This window comes from Falco punctatus, assembly GCF_963210335.1.
Source record: "Falco punctatus genome assembly, chromosome: 3".
Classification (NCBI taxonomy): Eukaryota; Metazoa; Chordata; class Aves; order Falconiformes; family Falconidae; genus Falco; species Falco punctatus.
The window spans coordinates 102,526,559-102,544,720 of NC_137582.1; the positions used below are offsets into that span (position 1 = coordinate 102,526,559).

General features: G+C 39.9%; 1 protein-coding gene and 1 long non-coding RNA gene across 3 annotated transcripts in view; one reads left to right on the plus strand and one right to left on the minus strand.

The window, feature by feature from the left end:
* The window catches only part of ATP9B (ATPase phospholipid transporting 9B (putative)), a 167,025-nt gene that overhangs the window by 129,597 nt on the left and 19,266 nt on the right, over window positions 1-18,162 (plus strand). For both annotated transcript variants that reach the window (XM_080380331.1, XM_080380332.1), the window contains exons 14-16: window positions 3,964-4,076; window positions 7,732-7,980; window positions 17,736-17,897. In XM_080380331.1, the coding sequence (XP_080236457.1) occupies window positions 3,964-4,076; window positions 7,732-7,980; window positions 17,736-17,897 (524 nt within the window). The remainder of the gene's footprint in view (window positions 1-3,963; window positions 4,077-7,731; window positions 7,981-17,735; window positions 17,898-18,162) is intronic.
* Window positions 16,346-18,162, minus strand: part of LOC308060971 — a 244,485-nt gene continuing 242,668 nt past the window's right edge. The window contains exon 3 of the long non-coding RNA XR_013926993.1: window positions 16,346-16,355. This is a non-coding gene — a long non-coding RNA (uncharacterized lncRNA). The remainder of the gene's footprint in view (window positions 16,356-18,162) is intronic.

The window sequence follows — 18,162 nt, forward strand, 5'->3', positions numbered from 1 at the left end:
GCTTTGAGGTTTTGTGGCGGTGTTGTTTATGGCCTGTTCAGAAGTGGAACAGCTGAGCGACCAGACATACCTAGACATGTGTTTACCATGACTTTTTCCATTTTCTTTTTACATTCTGTACCATGTTATATTTTTTCTAGGATTCATAGAATTTGCATCTTCAGATTGTTACAACAGTCTAATTATCAAGAGCGCTGAGCCCGATCTCCCTTGAAGTTTCCATAGAAATGTTCACATTTACACTGACTTTTTTTATCTATTCAAGCAAATAGCTTAGAAGTGCTTGTACTTTGTGAAAAGCTACTCACCCTCTTGAATTCTCACAAAGTTATTAATTGTTCTGCTGTACATGTTTTCTTGCTTTTTTGTTGTGGCCATTTGGAGTTGTTGGGATTGGTCCACATTGCCATCTAGTAATACAGGATCAGAAAGATCTGCATCTGCTTCTCAAAAACAAAGTAAAAAAAAAGCTCTACTGCTCTGTTGTGAATCACATCTGTTACCACCCAGGGAATGATGCCTTCAGGACTTTTTCCTTAGAAATTAATTTCCTCTTTGCCTGCTTTACTCTGTGTTTAATGATACAATTGTAGGGGTGGAGGGGAGTGGTAGTGGGGGAAGGCTCTTGACTTCATTAAAGAACATACTAAATTTTTCTTCAGCAATTGTATACTAACTTTTTGTCAGGATATTTTCCTTTGTGGTACCTGTGTTCCAGAGCAAAGTTTAAGAATGGATAATAGTAGTAGTAGATTGTATACCCACTAGCATACTTTCTGGAAGCTTTTCTAAAATAAGCTTCTTTTCCCTAATAAATCTTCACATTAGCAATGTCCTCAAAGTGCGAAAAGATACGTAGGTCTTGAAAAAGCATTATTAAAAATGGAAAGCTCTTTCCCCGTTCCTCAGTACTTCCCACCTTGAGCAGGCTGGAGAGCTCAGAGCTCAGCTTTGTCGTTCCTAAAGTGGGTTATATGTAGAAAATCCACCGCTACATATTTGAAGGGTTTGCATTTTGGGACATAAAATGAAAGAGGTATTCTTCTGTCAAGGTGTATTAGTCTTCAATTAGAAGACGAACATTTAAACCAGAACTGCTGCTAAAGCTGTGACATGACTGATTGGCACCGTGTAACATTTGGAACAAGCTGCTGGGAATGTTTCTGTCCCATTTTGGTGTTTCATTCATTAGCATAATTTAGAAGTAAATTCTTAATTTGTCCACGTGACAAAACTTCCACGTGGATGACTGAAAAAGGTGTATTTTGTTTTATTTTTTGCAGAAATTTTTGGGAGCACTTTCATAAATGCAGGTACCCGTGTTTGTCTAATAACATTCAGGTTTGTCATGGCTGTTGAAAGCCTTACGCCAGCCTTAAGAAGCATGAGCAGACTGTAACCGTTGTTTCTTTTCTTTTTTCCTTTTATTTTATTACAATTTTATGTAGCAGGTACAGGTGTTTTCACAGCCTCTTTTCATGTATCATAGGTGTTTCCTATTACCGTAGCTGTTACAAAGGCTCATGTAAGTAATGTGTTAAGATGCAAGTATTGAATCAGGTTTATTGGAATGTTTATTTCCGTGTCCTCACAAGCTGATTCTTTTTCCTTGTCCATTTTTCCTAAACCTCCTTCCCTGGCTTCTGATTGTTGCGAGAGAGAAAATCCATACTTCTCTGCTCAGAAGCTTTTCTTCTCTGCTTGCTGAGAAGGAGTTGGGGGAGGTGGGGAACACACAGATTTTCCACCTATCTACCTTTCCCTCGCCAAGCATGATTTGGAGTTGGACTGATTTAATGGTGTCAGAAGAAATAATCTTTCCATATAATAACCATAGGGCTAATTTTGTTCCCTGCTCAGTTTTCCCCAGCAGCAATTACAGGACTAGTGGGAAGCAGGTTTGACAGTTGCCTGCTGTCTCAAGTTTTGAGTAGCATTTAGTTTCACAGCTCCTAGGGAGTGTTTATTTTAATTCAAAGGCTTGGCAAAGCCAAGGGCACTGAGGAGATATTAGCATGCCTGGAAAGTAAGGAAGGTGATGCAGAATTACTTGGAAATTTCTTGCAATAAACATTATTGAACAAAGTGGGTGGGGTTTAGTTTGGGTTTTTGTTTGGGTTTTTTTAGAAGTGTAGATTGTAGTCTCATGTTTGTTAGTGGAAACTTTCATGTTTCTTGTGCAAACTGGAGATTGGCATTTTCTAGTCTATAATTGCAGTAAAAAATTTAATCAAGAAATTTAACAAAATCTCTTAATGAAAGTACAGCTTCTAAAGGCAGACAAAGTAATTTCCCATGGGTTTATGCTTACTGTAAAAACAAAATCATCTTCTTACCCCTTGTATAAAGTAACCAAAAATTTCTGTCTTGCTAATTCTAGAGATCAGGAACTTTGTCTCCCTGAGCTGTTTTTCCAGCCTTGGGACTATTCTATTTCTCCTGTGAATTCTGGGTAATGTGGATATTTTGTGGAGAAATTATGCATTTCACATAAACGTTATTTTAAATATTTTTAAAAAATCAAATATAGAAAGAAAAATCCTCAAAACGTGTAAGGAAAAGCAAGTAGGAAATGTCTTTTTTTGTTTTGGTTTTTTTTTTTTTTAAGGGTAGAGGGGGAATTTGGAGTGATCAGCTGGTGCTGGTAACACAGGCAGATGTGGCTGGGTAGCACGGGGTGGTGCTGCAGCAGCTGAGCTAAGTGTCACTGTAGGGTATTACCGGAGCAGGAGTGGCAGCCATCTCAAGTATAACTGAGGAATACATGAGACTTCTGCAGCCCCCCCGACTCTTTGAAGATCACTAGTGGTCCTGGCCCTGCTCGATGATAAGCTCAATGCTTTCGGGCCAAACAGTGTTTTCCAGGTAGCAATTACAGCGTATGTCACGCTTTGTCTTCTCTCTTCCTGTGGCTCTGCTGTGTATTCTGGCGTACTGGGACAAAGGCGTGATATAAAAGTAGTCTAGATAAAGAAAATGAAATAAAATATTTTATTCTGCAGTTGTTATTTATTGATAATTTTCCATATTTAAAATACTGTAGAAGTTTAAATAATGTCATTTTGGCATCTTGTCATGCTTTTTTTTTTTTTCCCATCAGATTTATGTATTTTAATGACCCAAAACCATGTGGTTGAATATAAGAATAGCATTATACTGTATTAATTTCACTTTGGCTGAGTAACCATAGGAGGAAAGTTTCAGGAAGAGCCATCACCAGAACAATCTTCTGTGAGCTGGCCGTGGCAGCCACGACTCCTCTTGCCCGACATGCCCCACCGTGGAAGGCTGAAGCCCCCAGCCCTCAATTAGAGCTTTTCCAAAGCAGAGGCTGGGACTGGGTGGCAGAGGTGGGCGAGCGTCAGCCTGTGACTGACACCCTGTAGTTTCTTACGTACGTGACGTGAGAGGGCTTTGAAAACACTGATTCCGTTCATTCCGGCTCATTCCAGTTGGAGGCTAAATCTGTCAAATATGGAAGCGATGTTAGGTCTTAATGACTTCAGGTAATGTGCCTGCTCGCCAGGGTGTCTGCCTTCATACACGAAGTATGAGATGCCTGTATGCCTTTGGGGGGGTTGGTTTTATGGTTTTGGTTGGTTTATTGCTTTAGGCTTCCTGATACATGGTGCAAACTCTTGCACTGGCTTTTTGAGAGTCAGGTCCATCCAGATACTGCATTTCTGTGCTTTCTGTCTTCCATATGGAGAGAAAAGTTTTTGCCTTTTTTTTCCCCCAAGATTGTTTATTCAGTTGTGTTGGCAGAATCAGCTTGACGGTGGAATCAGTGATTTCTTCCAGTATGATTAACCCTGATCTTTCTCCACAAACATTCCTTTAATTAACTGAAGTGATGCTAACTCATGATTCAGTCCTTCTTTCCAAAAGAAAGATTTTGAGCTGTTCTGTTGGCTTCTCATGGTGTTTTTTGCCACTCTATAATGCCCTTCTTCTTTATTACAGGAACACTTACACAGAATGAGATGGTATTTAAGCGCCTCCACCTAGGCACTGTGTCCTATGGAACAGACACCATGGATGAAATACAGATTCATATTATAAACTCCTATTCACAGGTATCTCATTTCATAAATTATTTGCCTTTAATATTGAGAGGTTTTTAACAGCATTGAAGCATTGTTGTTAGTGATTATGTCTAGAAATTTGAGGTGCTTTGAAAGTTCTTTCATTGGTAGGTATCTCTTAACAGATATGATGAAAGGGAAAAATGGGAGACAGTACCTAGTTCTTTCCTGATTCTGAAGTTCCTTGTAATACCCGCTTAAAGGACTTTACTTTTCTATTCCCCACTAGTAGAAATCTGTTAACCTGTCTGTGCAGTGCAGTCTTTCTCCTGCCAAATCATCTAAGAGTAAACTACTCGTTACTGAGACTACAAATTACAAGTGTCCAGAATAAGACGAACGGTAATTAAATCTTTGAAGACATTCATCAAGAATAGACATTGAAAAGCTGCATTAATTGCTATAACCAAAAAGTAAAAATACAGTTGTGAAAATTAAATTTATAAGATCATATCTAGAAAATGTGTTTTAAAAGAAAAAGACTACAAACAGCATTAAAAATTTTACAGGGCAGAGCAGAAAGTGGAGAGCTCCGTATTGCTTGAGAGCAAAGTGCTGCTGTGAGTCCTCGGGCTCCAGAGTGTGCGAGCAGCTTGTGGCTGCCTGGCCGCTTGTGGGTCAGCTGTGGGATGAAGGGGGAAGATGGAATTCTGCCAGCATTGTTGCATCTCCCATGTATGTAAAGTAATTGGGTGCTTTCTGCAAACATGTTTAAGCACCTGATTCCACTTTGAGGTTAAGAAGGATTTTTCTACTTTATTTCTATTCTTTGAAGCAAAAAAGAGTTAAAACTGACAGAAGAGGAAATAAATGATAGGTTAACTAATATTTCCATATGTTGCGTAAAGTATGATAAGAAACTTTGTATAGAAGCTCTTTTTCATGGTTAACTTGGAGACACAGACGTCACTGGCTGACCCAATTAAGTTTGTAGACTGACCTTCTTGTCTGTGTCCCCATTTTCTCTTCTAAAAGGATTGTAGGATCAACAACCGATTTGAATCTTTAGTTGTGCTGTGTTTTGAACTATAGCTTCATTCTCATTTGCTTAAGATAAAAATGACTAAGTAGCCATCTGACACCACACTGGACTCTGTTAATACTATGTGGCTTTTGGGAAGAACAGCAGGAGGGAAAGCAGTAAGCAAGCAATGTATGCTGAAAGGTTTTAGCCTGCAGTTTCAATTTCTGTATTATTTCACATCTAAACAGATGAACAAATCCACTTCTTGAATTCTTTTTCCTTGGATAAATCTATTTTGGCTTAATTCTTAGTAGGTATAGCCGTGAATAGTAACTAAGATGCACGAATGTGCCTTGGAAATGAGTTCTGGAGCTCTCTTACCTAAAGATCGGCGGTCCAGATTCGGTTCACAATGGGTTACTGGGGGTAATTGCTACCTGAATATGTTTATAAAAGTCACCCAAAGTTAGTTTTGTTGTAACAAGTTGTTTGGGTCTTCACCATGACAACTGTAGCAATAAATAACTAACATTAACTGTCAGTCCTGAGCTGGCAGGGCTGGGTTGGGCTGCACTGGGAGGCTGAGCACCCCATTCCAGAGGAGGCGTGCTCAGTAACGCAGGGTTCATGTTTTGCTGTTAAATATGCTATCTGAAGAGAATTGCATGATTTCTGGAATTCTTACTTGCTTAAAGCTTTTACTAGTTTGCTGTAAAATTTAATGAGTGGTACCCTTGGTTAATTATGTTTTTAATAACTGAAACATATTTGGCACTGAAATTTTTAAAAGTAGTAAGAAGTGTGGGGGAAGCTTTATTTTTCCCCTCAATTGTGGGTAAAGATTTCCCAAATCTAGGTTTGCTGTTATTAGATAACTTTCTTTGAACTTTTTTTTTTAGCTTTATATACCACTACTTGATGTTTAAGTAATGCTTTAATGATGTGTGTGTTGGTAACAACTCTTTGAAACAGAAAAATGAAGGAGTCTTGGTAACAAAACAAGCAACTACTAAACAGTTGTTTCAGTCTGAAAAAGTATGGTGAGGTTTTTATTTAATCTATGATAATAGAAGCTGCCAGTTAGCTAGGCAGTGGTTCTTGTGTGACATTGATTTTATCCCTTGTTTGTGTTCTGTTTTATTATTACAGTGGACCTACTAGACTATTGTCATCTTAATGTAACACACAGATCTATTATAACCTGATTATATTTCCCCACTGGAAGCATTTTGTGATAGAGGGCATAATCTTTAATGGAATTTGTGTGAAATTAAATTATACAAGCATCAATAAACATAACATAATTCAGAAGGAGTAAATCAGCTTAATTTATTTGCGGCTGTAATGGCATCAGTGTTAGCAGAATGCAAATGCAGAGGTTTAAAGCAGTAGCTGAAAAGCAGTGCCAGATGAGCAGAAAGTTAAACCCTTTATTAGACAACACTGTAATTTGATGGGCAGAATGTTCACGGTTCAGCAGATTGCAGTCAGGAGGAAAAAAGCGTGGTTTCTGAAGAGGTTTTCTGAGTTACCCTGGAGTGAACAGAAGAGCCTTTGGTAGTACTGCTAATATATTTAATGTGCTGACTTCAAAAAAACAAAACCAAAACCAAACAAAACCCCCAAACCAAAAAACCAGTAAACCTCAAAACAAACAAACAAAAAATAACCCCCCAAAAAACCCAGAACCACAAACCCGCTTATTTTCAAGTAATCATGAACATACAGAACTTTTTCTTAAAAAATTAATTCAGTCATGTGCTTTTCTGAAGGATAACTTAAAATAGCTAGTTTCATGTTTATGCAGCAGTGATGTGATCTTCAAATGTGTGTCAAACTATTATATTGCATGATTATTTTATTATATTATTGCAGTCTTGTAAGGACAACAAATTTCGGCCTGCAGAAAACACATACAAACTGCATTAGTTCACAAATAATATAGAAATTGTGTCGGTTATAAATCAGCAGTGTTTGTATTTCAATGCCTTCTAACATTTATACTTAAAAACAACACTTCCTTTTGTTCTTTTGTTCATTGCCCTTGTGGTGGTCTTTAAAATACAGAGATTTAGGTGAAGATTTAAAAGAAAAGGTGGGAGGGCTTTTTTTCAGTTTAACAGCATTGGAGTTTGCAATCTCTGAATATATACAAGTGACAAAGAGTTCTTTAGAACTGCAACAAAACACCACTGTTGCAATTTTTTTTAGGTGTTTCTGAACTCATGCAATTGGTTGCTGGCTTAAATACTTTTGAAAAAAACAGTTCATAGGATGTAAAGGACATTGAAGGACTATGGTGATGGATCACTCAAAAAGGCACACTGAAGTGAAGGAAGCATGGGGTTCTGCAGAGAGCTCTGGTCAGCCTGTTCACCCCTTTTACCACATCCTTGCTCTCATTTCACATTTTTAAACTGTCTGCAGGCTCCATTACTGAAATTCAGCTACAAAGGCGAGGTGATGAACCCACGATTACATATCAGTTCTACATAAAAGTAGATGAGAGGTTTTATGAATCACAATCTGAAGAGGTTGACAGTAGGTTACATAAATAAATGGTTACTATCCTTATCATTTATCAACCTTTGTAAGGGGAACAATTGGATATATATATTAGTATTCCTGTTTTGTTTCTATTATTGAATTCTGATTTACTATTCATTGTGTTGGGTCTTAAAGGTGCACTCTCAAAACAGTGGGAACAGTACGAGTTCAACACCATCCAGGAAAGCGCAGTCGGCTGCGCCCAAAGTCCGCAAGAGCGTCAGCAGTCGGATACATGAAGCGGTGAAGGCCATTGCGCTGTGCCACAACGTGACGCCGGTGTATGAGTCCCGGGCTGGCGTGTCTGCAGAAACAGAGTATGCAGAGGTGGATCAGGACTTCAGTGATGAAAATCGAACTTACCAGGCTTCCAGCCCCGATGAGGTTAGTATGCAAGGGTGAAAAAATATTCATATCTGATAAAGAACAGGGTAAACTAAGTTAAAAAGGGTAGAAATGCGAAAGAAGAGTGTTTTGGCCTGGGATTTTTCTAGAATTAACAGTAATCTGTTTTTATTTCCTCTACAGCTGTAGGAAAGGTCTGGTGTTTCTTTGTTACATAAACGTGTTTTCAATTATTTGACTAAAAGGTCTGTGAAGTCAGTGCTTTGGGATCAATACTGTGTTGAGTATTGCAATTAAAGTTATTAGGTGTATTCTCAAAACATTAATCCCTGTATGAATCATAGCATATACATGCAGAAGGGAGTATGAAGCTGCTGAGTGATGGGTAGACAGGACAGGTACAGTAGCTAGAGACACTACAAGTTAGTCGAATGTATAGATTCTTAACAGGAAGGAGAAAAAAAACACCACCTCAAATACTCCTGTAAAAAAGCTTTTGAGCATCAAACCTGAGGCAGCTTCATCATCTTCATGGTTTAGTCAAAACTGCATCAAGTGTAACACATTGAAAACCCCTTTTTAATAAAAACATGCATTTGACTTCCATTGAAATCCACATTTTAAACAAATCCCATTGCTTTCAGTGGTTTTGAGCTATTGTTCCAAATAATCCTGTTTTGGGGCTTAAATTGATTGCCTAAAATTCAGTCTAAAAAGATACTAGAAGAAAGGGGCAAAGCTCAAGTTCCAAGATACTGCACAGTAAGCATAAAAAATAACTATAAAAACATGTATGTACTTGATATAGTAAAATAAAGAAATAGAGTATTTTGAGGTTAGTTTGCCTCTGAAAGTGAGCAGGTTGAGGGGAATCTTTGTTTTAAAGGAACCCTAGTAGTGTCTGAAGCTGGGGTGGACTGTTAGCCGAGGTACCTGAGTTGTAATCAAAAGGGAGTGTGTATCTGAAACCCTGTGTATTTCTCTAGCTATACAAGTTGATCTGGTACAAGGTAGTATTTCTTCCAGAAACCTCATCTTGCCACAGCATGGCCTGTTACTAATATACATTTGGTTTGCATGTCTAATGTATCACCATATGTAATACTAACAAAACTTTCAGCAATTCCAACAGCAAGCTGTAATTGCTAAAAGTAACAAACAGGTCTATAGCAAGTGTTTTTAGGAATGCAAGAAATAAAATCAAGTCTGTCTTCATGCAGTCCTGAACCAGCAGGCATTACATATATTTTAGATGCTATAAACACAGTTCATAATCTGGTTCTCAGTGATTAGAAAGTGGCAGTCAGAATGTTTTTTTTTTAGAAATAAACTTTAGGCAGGACTTGAGATGCTGCTCTTTGGTTAAAATTAATAGTCCATGATGCTGTATGCAGTGGTACATGGTGTGGAGTGGCCTGCATTAGGAATCAAGGATGCTGGAAGTGCACTTGTTTATGCAGACAAACACTGGAAATAACAGTTTGTTAGTGTAGTTGAATGACGTTTGACTTGTGCTATGCACATGTGTACTGATTTTCATATGTGCATGTATTCATATTCGCTAAAGAGATCAGTGTAACGAGCCGGTGAGGTATTACTGATATAATGGATGACTGCATGAGCGAGTATCTGCCTATGAAGATATGATGACAACTATGGATTAAGCAAACATTCTGCTTTGACAGCCAGAGTTATTACTATAAATCAGGTGGAGAGACGTGCAATTGAGAGAGACTATGTGAGGGGTTTTCTCCCACTTGCTCTTCTCTCCCTGTGGGGTTTTGTGTATTCATTCAGTTGTTTGGAACCTGAAAATATTATCATAAAGACCAGCTTTCCCCCCATGTTTGCTGAAGGAAACAGCTGTAAGACTTGAGGATTATGCAGTTGGTGCCCTGGGAAGACAGTAGGGGATTTGACCTTGGAAAGAGGAAAGTTGATAAAGTGCTGATAGGACAGATCTGGAAGGGGTGGAAAGGGAAGTAGAAGAGGAAATTGGCAAAAAAGAAACAGTTGGTGCTTCAAGGGAGAGAAAGCACAGGTATCCTTTTAATTATGTTTTTTTTAAAACATCTTGACTCACAGATTCCAGCAATTTGACAGTGAAATGAAAAACTTACATTTTAGAACAGACAGCACTAAATTTCCTTTTCCTTTCTTGAAGATAATGCTTGAAACACTAATAACATTATCATATTGAACAAATATGCTTTAATATAATGAGAAATTGGTGCTAAATGGAGTCTTATAAAAAGATGAAGCTACAAAGAACATTTAAACAGCATAAAAATTGCAGCATGACAGCAAAAAGCCTAAGAGTTGAAAGACTAGCAGGCCTTTATCATAATTTTTTAAAGAGTTCTATTGATGCAATGTTTGCAAATCACTGGAGCCTAAGGAAAATAATGTAAATGGTTCATTATTTAGCTTATTGAACTTTCCTGCAGTTAGGTTGACGGATGATGCCAATGTTTCCCAATCACCAAAGTACCATTTTAAAAGCATTTTTTATTGAATAAAGTGCTTTGAATATTGCACCCTGGAGCTTTATTTAGGGAAATGGTTCAATTGATGTTTTCTGTTTAACCTCAGCACTGACCTATCACAACATATTTGGTTAATAAGCAACATTATCATTTAATAGACTTAACCAGTTTTATGCATTGTACTTTCTCAACATTACAACTCTGTTCTCTTAGATTTTGTTTATGGATCTGGCTTGATTGCAGTCTTTCGAAAGATGATGTTGTTTGCACAGTGTCTGTTGCATTATATAATATTGCATGATACCACCGTAGTGTGCAGCAGAGAACAGTGTGTAAGTATGAACTATTCTTCCATGTAGGAAGGTGTAAGAAGCGGTTCAGTAATACGCTGACACACTGTACACTTCATGAATTGACTTGAGGAATTCATTTGGAATTCTTTACATCTTTGTGTGTCTGTGTGCATCCATATACAGATAAAATATAACCATAACAAGGTATGCACATTTAGAAGTAGGTACATTCATCATAAAAGATGTATTTATCTGTTGTTAGAGTAACCCAAGATAAGTAACTGATTTTGTATTCATAATGTAAGCCCTGCTTATGCCAGGCTCTTTGTTTCTTATGATAAGTGATCAATATTTCATTTTCTCTGAAAGAGTGGAAAGTTTCATTTGTCTGTCACTTGTCCTCTACAGCTGTAGCATAGCAAACAATAACCATCCACTGACAACTCACTGAAAAAAATGGGAACCGCTCCTACTTAGCCATTGTAGGGGTGGCTTCGGCTCATCTGCAGAGAGCCAGCTACCTTAATGTAATGAACAGTCATAAAAGGATATAAGCTAAATAGGTAAAGCAGTGGAGTTCAGAGGTCACAGAGCGAAGCAGTTCAGGGGCATGCTATGAACAGGAGCCTTTAAAGACCTTTGCTCCCCTTGGTCAGAAAAGGTTGGTAAGTCATGATTTTTAATGACTGCTTAATCTCATAAACCAGCCACTTATTGGTTATGCTTTGTCCTGCACTGTTATATTCTCAAGCATTTCTAATTCCAGGATTTTTAATATTTAAATACAGCCTTACAGTGTGGTCAGTTATTTAATTCCAACGTTTCTGTCCAGAGACAACAGAGTTGCTAAAATTAATTACAAGGATACAAAGCCAGTCATTTAAAAACAGACAGGGAAATGATATGCCCTTAGTGAAGCCGCTTTTGTGTTTACAAAAGTGAAGCTGTAATGTATGAGACATGTTGTATTGTTTAATTCATTTTATTGTGTGTACTTATTGAAGCAAGACTAATTGTGTTGTTTTGTCAATGTATTGTGAAAAGCAAATCACTCAGTAGCATAAAACCATCACTTTCATGACCTTCGAGACCCACAAAGAATAACTACTCCATAGCTTGTCTTGAATATTGATCGGCAGTTTTTTCACATGATCAAGCTGTATTTTTAAGTTAATAATTTTATTATAATTATGAAGCTTCTCAACGAAAAGGGATGGACCTGCAAATGTAGTTATCAAATCATTGTTTATAAATATTAACGCGCCAGTGCTGATTGGAAACATGCGTGAGTTGTTGAACAATCCAAACGGAAAGTGTTGGGAACACTCAGGCAGTGGGAAAAAGAAGTGTCACTGCTTCTTCCCTGTTCCCAAACCAGTGGCCTTAACTTCAAATTACCACGCATGTAACCTCTGCGTATACAAGGCAACATTGTTTTGCAAGTGGATCCTGTTGTCTGAAGTGAAGATGCTCTTAAATACTCTGAAGCAAATGAAGGTTGCTTACATGAAAATTCCTCTAGGCAGCAAAACTAGCTTACAAAATGTCCATCCCTAGTCCTTCTTTCTCACCCTACCAATCGCTCCCTCATATATGCCCAAACCATCAGACCTTTATTTTTATGGCATGTGTTTCAGTTTAAGTGGGTCAGGTTCGTTGCATGGCTCCAGAAAGGCTGTCACACAACTGGGGGAGCTCCCAGGCTGCTGGATGGCGTGGAGAGCTGCCAGCACCAGCCGCAAGGCAGTGGGTCTTTGTCTTAAACTGGCGTTGGTTCCAAAGGGAATATTGTCTGTTGAAAGTGACAATTAGTTGGTCATAAACTGTTCTGAGCAACACTTGGTAATATCGAGCGGTTAGATGTTTCTGCTCAGAAGCAGCAGTGGCCCACAAGGCAAGAGGTGCCAGAAGCTGGGCATGGTAACCAAGCTGCTACAGGCGGTGGCCCCCAAGATGAGGTGCGCAGCCCCACGATAGCCAAGCAAGGTGAAATGAGCACGTCCCATGATGGAAACCAGAGACAATCAAGTACGGATTGTTGTACAGGGCTGTGGTGGTGAGGCACATCTGAATTCAAGCCAAGAAGCCAAACCCTTAAGTGAGGATCAGGTCCCGAGTCAGTAACCAGTGTTAGCCGTGGTCTGGGAACCAAAAGGAAACTTTGTGGCCACGTGGCAGGTCCGAGGGCAGGAGCTGTGGGTCTGCGGCCACATGCAGCCGCAGCGCAGCGCAAGCTCTTCTGGGACCAAGCATGAGAGCTGGGTGAAAGCAGCAGCATCCTCGGAGGCTTCCTGGAGCTGTTCCTCCATCGCAGCTCACGCATGGTTTGGTGGCCTTGCATGCAGCGGGGTAAGGCCCTGGGGAGGAGGGGGCACACAGGGACGTGGCAGCTTCAGCCTAAATAGGGCTTTGCCTGCTGGTTCGTAGTAACACAATGCTGTTCATTCTTGGTTGATAAAATTTGTGTTTGAGTCAAGTGAATATCCAATTTCTCATTCCATTTTACCCAAGCTAAGAGTGAGGTGCATTGTTGGTTGTTCAGGTTGGGTTTTTTTCCCAGTTCTGCTTTCTCTCTCAAAATATTCTTATTATAAAAAAAACCAACAAAATTAGTGGGTTAGGTTCCGCAGACCACCTAAGTTCTAAACAGCCTAGAATTGAAAGGGTGTGATGATGGTTTGTATGTTCCAGTCCTGACTGATGTAGTATCTAAAGCAAGCAAGAACAGCCTTAGGGCATTTTTTTTGGTCTTCTGCCAAGCAGTAACAGCCTTTCAGGACGGATCCAGTAACTGAAGATCTTCAGGATTCGGCAGGGTGCTTCAGATACCTCACTTTTTGGATTTATAACCCCTGTGTGCCCAGAGGCAAGGCGAGTTGGTTGGTTTGGTTTTTTTTCAAGTGACCACATCAGGTTTTATTTAACTGGGACTTCTTTGTGCCCTCATGCTGCTGAGGTGACAGGTGACTAGAGGTGGTGATGTTTTCCACAGAGCAAAGGGACTTGGTGTTGCAGTTCCCCAGACTGAAAGTTGGCGAGGCAGGCTGGGTGATAAGTGGTGTTTCATGTCGGCCCAGGGGAAGCGGAGGAAGATGTTAATCTGAGAAACTTTCTAGAAACTACCCAAGGTATTTGTTTTGTTCCGTAAGTGGACCAAATCTGAGAGAGAGTGAGAGTGCCCTCCCTTGTGTAAGTTACTCGGCTCCCGGGGGAGGGTCGGGAGGGTTCAGGGCTGGGCGCTGAGCTGTGTGAGGAGCAGCCCCGCGGTGCCGGTGGCCCACAGCCCTCCGCCCTCCCCGCCGCTCCCAGAGCAGCAGCCCTGTGAGGCGAGGGGCAGGCAGGCCCTTGGCTCGTCATCCTCAGAGCTGAAAGTAGCTAAAGATATGGCCGTTCCTCTAACTGCTTGCTATGGACGATCTGTTTCATCTTGCATGTCTAATTAATTTTGACTATTGACTTTTGTACATAGATATTTGTAGCGTTTTCTGCCGCATAATTATTTTCATTGGGGTTATTAAATGGGAGTCATAGGCTAATAGAACTTACTGTAGAAGAGATTTTTTCCCTTAAAAAAATGTTGGCACCATAGTTGGAAAAAAAATCGTTTAGAATGTAATTATTTAACAATAAAATTAAATATACCAAGGGTTTTGTGGCCTATCAGTTTACATGTTTTCTATTTTTTTTTTTAAACTGTTGATTAGTATTTATTTTAGGTTAAATTCAGTCTCATGTTCTAATTAAATATGTAGTTCTGAATCCACAGCAGGAATAGCGGTTTAGGGTTTTTGCTGTCATTGATACAGGATTTGCAAAGTCCTTAACTGTTCATTTTCCTGACTGTCATGGACTTGGGTTCTGTGACAGCTGAAATAGGTAACTGCATCATTGTCACTTAACAATGTCATATACTTTATGGAACTTTATAGAAACTACCCAAGATATTTATTTTGTTCCATAAATGGAACAAAATTTTACTCTGATGTAGTTCCATAAATGAACATTTCTAAACAAACAGGGTGATTATGTCCCCAAAATGTGGGATTGGTATGGAGCGCTGCCATGCTCCACCTGCCTGGAGAAGCTGCTCCCGGTGCCCAAGCTGGTGCTGCTGGAGGCTGCGCGGTGGGTGACACGGCTGCTGCTGGAGCTGAGGGTGTCCCGGCGGGGTCTCTGGGGCTGAGTGTGGGAGCCTGTGGCAGGGGCAGAGCTGGGTGCCGGGGCTGTGAGCTGTGCAGGTCCGAGGCGGGTGGCCTGGGCTGAGAGAGGCTGGGGACATCTGAAGTAACTGGGGTAAGAGGCACTAAATGAGGTGTTTCATGGCAGCTTTTGCCACATCTGTTGCCTTCCTGTTCCGTAACATGCGTCCTTGCTTCGCTGCTGATGTGGAAGTTGCTCCTTTGGCCCTGCCACCGAGGGGTGGGTGGCTACCTTCACCCTTAGGGTCTCTGCTGGCGAGGAGGACAGCGGGCAAGCCGGGAACCGTGGCAGCTCTCAGCCCCTGCCAGCGCTCCCCCCAGGAACGCCGGGCGGGCGGCGGGTGCTGCAGCAGCAGGAGGGCCCTGTGCCCACCGCGGTCCTTCTGCCGCGCGGGGAGCTGGGTGGTAGGCCAGGAGGATCCACAGGATGCTCAGAGAAGTCCCTCCCCTGGATTCAGGAAACTTCATGCATTTCATCTGTGTGCACAAAGAAATTAATGGTTATCAGCAAATAAATTTTACCATTAGAACGGATTATTTTTAAAGCAAAATGGTAGCATCACCAGCGAGACTTTTGTGCCTGTCCCACCTCTGATTGCCATATCTGACTCCATCCATGTGTCAGGCTCTGCAGAGGCCATGGCCACTGCACTTCCCTGGGGTTTTGGTGTGGGCACGGCAGATCGCCGCCCTGTTCTGAGGTAGGGTGTCAGCAAGGTGCTGCAGGGACGGTGCTCGTACAGGGGAAACCTCAGGAGGGGAGAGTTACCCAGGAAGCCTCTCCCCAAGCCCTGTGTAGCCAACCATTCAGTGTGTATTTATTTGTTAAGATTGATAATTTCGATTTTAATGCTGTTTGTGACATACATTTTATTGTTTGCTGTTGTATTTTTCTTTAATTTGTATATTCTAAAAGCCTCAGGTGTTTGGTGGGTAGGTCTGGCTGTGTTATGGGGGTGCTGTTAAGGTCTGGCTGCTCTGACTTTGTTCTGAGTAACGAGAGGCAAATGTAATGCCTCGCTCACGAGTCTGTTCAGTTGCTCTTGGGCATCTGTTTGCCTCTTGAGCCTTATTGACTGTTTCTGCTGTGGTGTAGGCACTGATCAGTTTAAAAGTAAAAAAAAAAAAAAACAAAACGCAGGCCAGGTATAAGAATCCAAAATGACTGTGCTGCAGAATGCTAATGCAAATGGTAGGTGAAGCCAAGCATAAATGAAATAATAAACAATGTGACTCACCAAATATGGAACATTTAAGTTCTAGCTGCAAAGGGACACAAATCAGATGATAGGGTGTTAGTAGAAAGATGCAATTTACAGGTCAGAAGTAATAGTAACCTTTCACTGTGAAAATTGAAAATTAACCTTGGGAGTATTGGATCATTTACAGCTTGTATGGTACTTTTATTGAAGAAGAAAAGTTTCTAAAAAGACTTCCTGTGATTTTCAAGATTTTTAAAATGGTGCTTTTCAGAGTGTGTTCTTTTCTCTTCTGTAACTGCATCTCACTGTATTTGTTTGGTGATGCCTACACAGATGGCACTACTAGGGTTTCTTCGAGGTTCGCGCAGATATATTTTTTTCCCCAATTTTAAATTTTTGTAGAAGCTACAGTGATTTACTTGCCTTGGGTGGAATTCATTGTGAGCGTTAGTCACCATGTCAGTTGAACTTATCTAAGGATTTTAGTACTTGCATGTCTTGTATCAGACTGCTTGATTTTTATTTTTTCCATCTTACTTGAGATTAAGAGCAGAGGCAGGTTCCATGAAAATCATGTGAACTTCAATATAATTACCTTTCTAGTCACTTAAGAATCTGGTTTCCAAATGATTATCATTTGGAAAAATAAAAACAGAACTGAGGAGGGGAATTATTTTATTTTTTTAATCCGAAATTTCCTGTTCAGATACGGAATATGGCTTGTATGTAAAGTAACAGTAAAGCAGTTTTCCTGAAGTATTAATTTTTTGAAGGAATAAACCACACAGGGGTGGTGATAGAAAAATACCTAGTGTGTTATTTAAAGCATAACATAGAAGAAAGTAGAAGCTAGACATCATGCACTTTAAAGCAACAATTTTTTTTTAAAAAAAGGCAAATCTCTAATGTATGCATTTAAGATGCCACTGAGTGGTAGTTAACAGTGATTATTGTGTGATGCAGCATTTCTGGGTTTGTACAAGGGGCTTTCATAGGCACATTTGTGGGATGCAGAATTGTGAACTTGATTTCCATCTCATCTGATGCTAAGAACTCATGTTATTGTTGAAACCAAATAAAATGCTGCAAGTGAACAAAGTAAGCTAAAAATAAGATCCTTTGCTTATCTGTTTACTACATATTACAGTGTCTCAACTTGCATGGAATTGTAGATCTAATGAAATGTTTTCTATGGAAATACTTCCAAAATCTTTTACTTAGCAGTGTTGTTGGTACAGAAATCATATTCTGGGTTTGCATAATTTCTGCTGGTTATCCTTTAAGTATAATTGAATATATGTTTGGGGTTTTTTTTATTAGTACTGTTACTTCTGAACAATACATTCTAAATACCTCACTTGCAGGAACGAGTTCAAGTAAGTTTTTATATTCTTCGTAAGAATTTCAGTAAGCTTTCTGAAGCTTCTGAATTTACTCATTTGATGTATTAAGATTTGGTACTCACTCTACTGCTGCTCACATGTTTTTTTCCTAGATTCTTGGAAGAGTTAATACTTTTACCCAGGCAACAGTTGTTTGGCTTTAGCCTGGTTTATGTGAGAGTATAATAGATGTTTCACACTAAAGTGTGTGTCTCTTTCTTTTTTTCTTTAGGTGGCTCTGGTGCAGTGGACAGAGAGCGTGGGTCTTACTCTGGTTAACAGAGATTTGACGTCAATGCAGCTGAAGACCCCCGGCGGACACATTCTGACATACTATATTCTGCAGATCTTTCCCTTCACTTCTGAGAGCAAGCGCATGGGGATCATAGTTAGGGTAATTTGGGGATGTTCTGGGTGTTGGTTTCTATTTCTCACAAAATATTTTGACTGGATTTTTTTTTATAAAGCTTAATAGAAACGTGATCCAAATTTGGGGTATGCATTTCACAAGATTTTCAAAGGAAAAATGCACCTTTGACAGAGGTGCACATGAAATACTAGGCAAGCAGTTGTAGAAAAATCAGGCTGACCTGGTGTTGCAGAGAGCTTTGTAAAGGAGAAACTCTTCTCTTAACATGGGAAGATGTTCATTTCAGTAC